At 46.8% G+C, this 7,591-nt stretch overlaps 1 protein-coding gene across 1 annotated transcript; it reads left to right on the top strand.

Annotated features, from left to right (window-relative positions):
• The first annotated feature begins 365 nt into the window (after positions 1-365).
• LOC137353164 (CGG triplet repeat-binding protein 1-like) lies at positions 366-1,409 on the top strand. Its single transcript, XM_068019212.1, has 2 exons — positions 366-858; positions 1,345-1,409. Exons 1-2 carry the CDS (start codon positions 366-368, stop codon positions 1,407-1,409), a joined length of 558 nt encoding a protein of 185 aa, XP_067875313.1.
• Positions 1,410-7,591: the final 6,182 nt, after the last annotated feature.

Here is a 7,591-nt window from a genome sequence, read left to right on the forward strand (position 1 = left end):
ACTAGATGTGCACAAGGACCTTTGGAGTGCAACAGCAGTGGTCTGGCTGAGTATTGGAGAGATTGTGTGTTTTAATGGCAGGAAGTATGTGAAAGAAAAGTCTTTCTTGCTAGAGTTTCCTTATGCTTAGGGCGCTACCAAATTCACAGGCGTGAAAGATACGTCACAGACCGTGAAATCTCGGGTCATCCGTGAAATCATCCATTTCGCTAACTTTGTTTTATTTTGTTTTAACTGCGTTTTATTTATTGACACAAGTTTCGCCTCGCTGATGGTAGATGAGGGAGGGCTTCCGATGCAGTTTTGAGAGAAGCAGTCTCAGGTATTGGCAGACAAGTGGGAATGCCAGAATGAGCAAATCTTAAATGGCCACAGCCATTACTGCAGCACATCGAGTGAAAGAACTTGGAAGCCCAATTCTGCATGCCGATGGTGGAATACTGTTTTGTACAAGCTGCAACGTTTCATTAGATCACACAGGGTGGGCAATGGTTCAGCGCCACTTACAGTCTGAAAGCCATCGCAACAGAAAGAGAGCATTCAACATCGCATTGCTGGAAAATGATCACACACAAAAAAAGCAACAATTTCATCTCCTTTTAAGTCGACCACGAGCTCAGAAAATCGTCAGTTGGTTACAATGGAACTTGTGGGTGCTTTTGCAAGCACTAACATACCATCGGAAAACCCTGATCACCCAAAATGTGCAAAATAGTGGTCGCCTCCCAAGTGCACATAAACTACAACAGGACTACCTAATGAAGGTTTTTGCTACACATTGTGAGGAGATGAAGTCTCAGGTTAACGCATCTGAGTCTTCTGCAATTATTTGTGATGAGTCCTCCGATGAGCAAGCATGTGCTGCATGTTTTATTTGATTTAATGTCTGGTAAGGCCAAAGATTTACAGTCAGGAAAGCTAACAATAGTGCTCGCAGACTGTGTCCACTTAGAAGCTGCTAATTACACCACAGTTCCCCAAGAAATAATCAAACTGTTTCAAAATACGGTGCAGATTTCAACAAAGTGTCTGCTTTCATGAGTGACAATGCAACTTACATGACAAAATCTTTCAAATCTATGCTCCAAGTTGTAATGCCTAATGCTATCCATACTACATGTAATGCACATATAATTTCTCATCAGTGAGCAGTGGAAAAGCAAGTTTGGTAAAGTCGACAAACTGGTCAGCTAATTAAAAAAATCTTCAAACACTGCCCTTGCTGGAAGCTTCGATACAGGCAACACTTTGCAAATTTGGCTAAAATGGCTGAATTTGGGAAATAAAACATTGCCCTTCCTCCTGAGCCAGTAAATACACATTGGAATTCTTGTTTTTGTGCAGTACAGTATCATGCAGCTCACCTGAAATACAACTCAGACTTCGTCTCAGAAGAGCTCACACATTGAAAGCACAATTTTTAACAGACATTGTATCCCTTCTAAACAATGCTCAACTTAATAAGGAGGTTCAGTTTGTTGTCAAGAATGCTACACGACTGATAGATTTAATGACCTGGTTTGAATCTCGACACGTCACAATCCATAAAGCTTAAAATAAAGTAATGGATGTACTATTCTGGACTGAAGTACAGTCAAATGAACAACAGTCTGATGATGCTGAATTAAATGCCTGTGCTCAACAGGTGTTTTCTTGCATGGTAAAGAAGCTCAAACACTATTACTGCCACGGGGAAGAGTCAAGCGGTGAAGAAAAAGAGATTTCAACCTTCTGCAGCATTCCTGAAAGCTGTGTGTATCTTTGACCCTGCACAAATGCACCTGTTGATGGTGGATTTAAACTCAATTGATGCAATTCCTGGCTTTGACAGGAACTTAGGCTGGTGATTCCTGCTTATAAAAGTATTGCAAAAGAAGCAGATTGTACTTTGCCTGTGCTGTGGTTTTGGAACTCTGTGGAATGCAGAATCTCCCACCTTGCAAGGTCAGCACGGCACTGTCTGACAATTGCAACAAACTCTGTGGACGTAGAGATGGTCAGGTGTTCACAGCACAGAGACAGGAAATGAAGAGACAGTTCAGGTTGCTCCATGCTCTTATTCAACCGCTGACTTCAGTGAGTAAAGAATGCGACCTGTTTATAATAAGCTTTTTACAATAGTTTTTAGTGTACAATGAATGCCATTTGAAACTAGAAAGTTCCTTTGTTTTTTTTCTGTTTTAAATGGATAATTTTCATGGTTTGTTGCGACACTGTGAAATTTACGATTTAAATACGTGAAATAGTGAAATTCACGATTCTTAAAATGCTGTGACCGTGAAATTTGTAAAATCTGACCATGAATTTGGTCGGGCCCGACTTATCCTTTTCCACAACAGACTGTGCTATTCTCAGATTGCAGTCTGGTCACTGATTATGAAATGGCCAGTAACGTTCAACAATCCTTCCTCTGCTGTTCAGGTATTTAAGTGGTTAGTGAACACTTTACAGTTATAGACCTGGTTTGTCCCTGTAGGCACAGTGGAAGTTCGGCCTAAAAATGTGCCCAATACATCGTTCCATTTGCCAATGTCAAGTTATCCCAGTTTATTTTTTACTTATTCACAGATTATGGGCGTCACTGGTATTTAATGCCCATCCCTAATTGCCCTTGGCAGTCAGCCACCTTACTAAATACTACTGAATGGCTTCCTAGGCCATTTCACTGGACAGTTAAGAGTCAACCACATTGCTGTGTGTCTGGAGTCATATATAGGCCAGACCGGGTAAGATAGCAGATTTCCTTCCTTAAAGGACATTCGTGAACCAATATCCTCTTAATCTGATTAGAATACAGGTGAACTAAAAATGGACGTAAATCCAAGTAAGCAATCGGAACCCAAAGGACTGGCAAATATACACCTTGTGGGGAATTTTATGCTGTCCACCATGGTGGATTTGGTGGCATGTGAGGTGATGTAATTAGGCAGGAGGTTTTATTGGATTTCCGACGGTGGGATATTTTAGAGGATTTAAGTTGGCGGCAGGGTTTCGGCATTCTGGGGTTCCCCCGGTGCATACAAACATACAAATTCGGAGCAGGATTAGGTCACTCAGCTCCTCGAACCTTCTCCGCTATTCAACAAGATCATGGCTGATCTGATTGTAATCTCAACTCCACATTCCCACCTACCCCCCATAACCTTTCATCCCCTTGTAGCTTATCAAAAATCTATCTACCTCTGCCTTAAAAATATTCAAAGACTCAAGTGTAGTGGCGGATTGCAGCTTTACATTCATTTAAATAACATGAATACGCATTACCATACGCTTAGTTACAATTTAATCCTCTCTTCCGGATTAAGTGAGCAGTATTACCAAGCCACACAGTTTACGAATGTTTCAACGTGGCGTGCAACAGTCGAATTTGTGCAGTTGAGTCTCAGTTCTGTGCTCTTCTCTCTTTAACTTATCCGCTAAACTAACACCAGCATTTGAATGGATGTATTTCTCCAGGCTTGGTACCAGCAAGGGTGAATTACCTCAGAGGATGGCGACAGGCATGGGGGGGGGGAGGTGTACATGGAGGAGCAGGGGAGGGTAGTCAGGGAGGGAAGGGTGGGGCTGATCAAGTACATGGAGGAGCAGGGGAGGGTGGAGAGGAGCGTCCAGATTGTTGAATGGTTGATGTTGATGGTGAAAATGCATGTTGTCGGCTGCGGGAGTGGTGGGTGGATTAGATCTGTGCTGTGTGAAGATGTTTGGCAGGGGCCTAAAGGGGGGGATGAGTGCTGTCAACGTCGGGGAGCTGTGAGGCAAATTCAGGGTACTGGCTGGCAGAGGAAAAGGTCGCAGTCAATGGGGCAAAGGGATTCTGTAGGGGGAAAGGTCAAGACTAATGGGTGGGTATTTGACAGCTTCATATAGAGGGGAACGGGACTCGGCAACAATGTTTAGTTTAGTTTAGAGATACTGCACTGAAACAGACCCTTCGGCCCACCGAGTCTGTGCCAACCATCAACCACCCATTTATACTAATCCTACACTAATCCCATGTTCCCTACCACATCCCCACCTGTCCCTATATTTCCCTACCACCTACCTATACTAGGACAATTTATAATGGTCAATTTACCTACCAACCTGCAAGTCTTTTGGCTTGTGGGAGGAAACCGGAGCACCCGGAGAAAACCCACGCAGACACAGGGAGAACTTGCAAACTCCACACAGGCAGTACCCAGAATTGAACCCGGGTCGCTGGAGCTGTGAGGCTGCGGTGCTAACCACTGCGCCACTGTGCCGCCCCTGCGTTCTGTGTGAGGAGGTTGAGAGTTGGCATGTTGATAGTAACGGGACCAGGAGCAGGTGGGAGGGATGGCATGAATACATTGATGATTACACTGTGCACGGTAATGGGGCGAGGCTCAATGGCAGCGGATGGAAGTGTAATGGTAACATTGGGTGGGTTAAGAGTGATGGGTTCAAGTTGGAAGGTGGTAAGAGGAGGTTGGAAGGTGGGAAGACTTGCTCTGAATTCCGTGTGCACCATTTTCTCCAACGATAATGCAAACCATGTGGACAGTCAAGGATTGCACGGAGTGTGGAAGGAGGCAAGCGACAGTGTCTTCTATCTGGCTGCAATTTGAAGGCAGATATAAGGGAGCTGTTCATTGCCTTGATGTTTCAGCTCACTAGCAACAGAGGGTTGAATCACCACACTCTGCTTATTAATTGTTCAGAAAAGCCGCAGCGACATGGCTCTCATACACCCAATTTGTCTAATACCACGGGAAGAAGAGCAAAGCGAGAGACTAAGGAGGGCTCTTTTCCCTCAACTCATGATATCTGAGTGCCTGCAACAGGCAGAACAGGAAGGTGAGGATGCTGCGAATAATCACATCCAGGAACAGCTCTATCGAAGATGGGCACTGGCACGTCATCACACCCTCAGGACAAGGAGAAATTACATACAAATGTCAGACAGGCAATGCCAGAGACACCCAAAGGTGTCACAGAAATTTGTAGGATCCTACAGCATGGCCTGCAGCCGCTGGGTTTCAGTGGGAATCCCATGCCCCAGTTGCTCTCAAGGTGACTGCTGCGCTCAATTTCTTTGCTCGCGGCTCCTTCCATGGATCCACGGGTGACATACGTGGCGTCTCCCACAGGTACGTCAAAGAGGGGATCAATGCCCTTTTACGATGTGCCAATGATTTCATTTACTTACCTAAAGATGAGGACAGCCAGGCAGGAACGTCTGCAGCCTTCGGCGCAATTGCGGGGTTCCCTAGAGTGCAAGGGGTGATCGACTGTACTCATGTGGCCATTAGAGCTCCCTGGGACCAGCCTGTTGTCTTTGTCAATCACAAAGACTTCCACTCTTTAAATGTGCAACTGCTTTGTGACCACACAGGAGAAGAATCATGCATGTTTGCACACTTTTCCCAGGGAGCTGTCATGACTCATACATTTTGAGGAACTCCCAGCTGCCAGCAGTTTTCGAGGAACCAGCCGAAGTGGACAGCTGGATCCTGGGTGACCAGGGTTTACCCACTTTGTACCTGGTTGATGACACCAGTACATCATCCCCAAAGCGCTGCTGAAGAGAGATACAAGGCTCCTCATGCATCCACCAGAGCCATCATCGAACACACCATTGGCATGCTGAAAATGTGGTTCCATTGTCTTGACCGGTCTGGAGGGGCTGTTCAGTACACACCACAGAGAGTGTCACGAATAATCGTTGTCTGCTGAGCCTCGCACAATCTTGCAAGTCAAAACGGCAACATTCTGGAGGAGGCGGAACACCCGTCCTCCTCAGATGAGGATGACTATGAAGAGGGTGAGGAGGAGGACAACAATGAGAACGATGCCATCTTCGATGTGAAGGCCATGGAGAGACACGCAAGCAACATCAGGAAGAACAACACTAAGCCAACAATAAGCCACGTCATCAAGGAACGTTGGGAGGAGAAACATAACAACTCCCCGCAGAAATTCCCTTTTGCATGAGGCCTTATTCATTGCTACAATTGTTGCTGAACTTCCATGTGATTGGCATGTAAAATGATCCGTGGGCTATAATGAATGCGAGGACACACCACTGCGAGCAGGGTTAAGTTACAACCATAGAAAACAGAAATAAGGCATGGACAGTATTGGAAAAAGTTAACAATCATCAATAGGAAAACAGCCATCATTGAAGAGTGAAGGCTAAAATTCCAATGAGATATGGACACTGGACATTTCCTGAGATGCTTTGTAAACATCATTGCGTTCCTGTCATAGGCCTCCAAAAAACATCTTCGTATCCATCTGTAACCAAGCAAAACATTACAGAGAGTCAATCAAATTTTGCATGAAATAAAAATGCATTAATAAATCTTTTCAGTTGTCACAATTTGTACAGCACCTGTGCCACCTTCGTGGTCGAAACTGTTTCAACTTCCCCCTTTCTCCCACTACATCTAGGTGCTACCCTGCCATTAGCGGCTAACGTGGAGGCAATCTGCTCAGTGCGCTGCCCCATTGCTGTGTATGACTGTGGCGAGATTCCTCTGGAGGAACGGGGCCTTGATGGCTCCATCCTACTGGGGGTCTGCAGCAATAGTACTTGTGTATCCCCCGTGTGCTTGCCTGCTGGAGGTAAGGGGGTCGATGTCAGGGGGAAGAGGACGAGACGCTGCTTTCCCAGGGGGTGTCCTGAGAGGAAGGCCCCGGGGGCAGCTGGCATGCGCTCCTCCTCCATCTGGGTGCATGATGGCACCTGCCTGTCTCCCAGAGAGGCAGGAGCACCTATAGGGAGGCCCAGGTTCCTCGTTCTGCTCTCGCTTAGACTCTGCTGCATGGAGCCGATGGCAAAAGCAATGGAGTGCAGGTCAGAGTGGATATGGCTCGAGTGGTCAACCAGACGCGCCATGGAGCTCACCAGACTCTATACTGAGGAAGCCATATGCTCATATGCCTGGGACATGGCAGACGTCATGGCTTGCATGGACTCCTCCATGGCACGTGCAAAGCCACGCATGACCTCAGGCATCTCCAACGTATTTTCCACATGGCTCTGCTGCAGATCCAGCAGACTTCTCACAGCAACAGACAGAGGATCATCAGGAGCATGGGGCTGAGCAGGGGCTTGGTCCCCAGCAGTCCTCCGATTGTCAGGGGACCCGGCTGGCACATGCTCCCTCAGCTGCTGGGATGTGTCTGTGTCGTGCACACCAGATTGGGACCCAGATTCTAATCTTTAACCCCCATGGACTGTGTGGATGTATCTGCGCTGACGGAGGTGGAAGAGGCAGGTGATGGTGCACCCTCTGGGGCATTGGCTTTTTCTTCCTCCCCAGAGGAGGAGTCTTGGGCTATGCGGCATTCTGCGACTCCAGTGCAGGCACCTACAGTGGAAACACAAACAGAGAGACATTAAGCATTTACTTCTCATGAGTTCACACAATTTCCTTCAGTTTCCACATATGGCTGCAAGAGCAAAAATGACACTTCATCCTTACACCTTGTGGCTCCTGCCTCGTCATCTCCGCTCGCCCTGCCTCCCTCCTCTCTCGCGATCTCAGAGGCCTCCTCCTCCGCTGTGGTCAGCAGCCTGATATCAGAGACCCCTCCTCCTGTCTTAGCATGCTCACGTTGGTTGTGG

The sequence above is a fragment of the Heterodontus francisci genome, chromosome 40 (assembly GCF_036365525.1).
Source record: "Heterodontus francisci isolate sHetFra1 chromosome 40, sHetFra1.hap1, whole genome shotgun sequence".
Classification (NCBI taxonomy): domain Eukaryota; kingdom Metazoa; phylum Chordata; class Chondrichthyes; order Heterodontiformes; family Heterodontidae; genus Heterodontus; species Heterodontus francisci.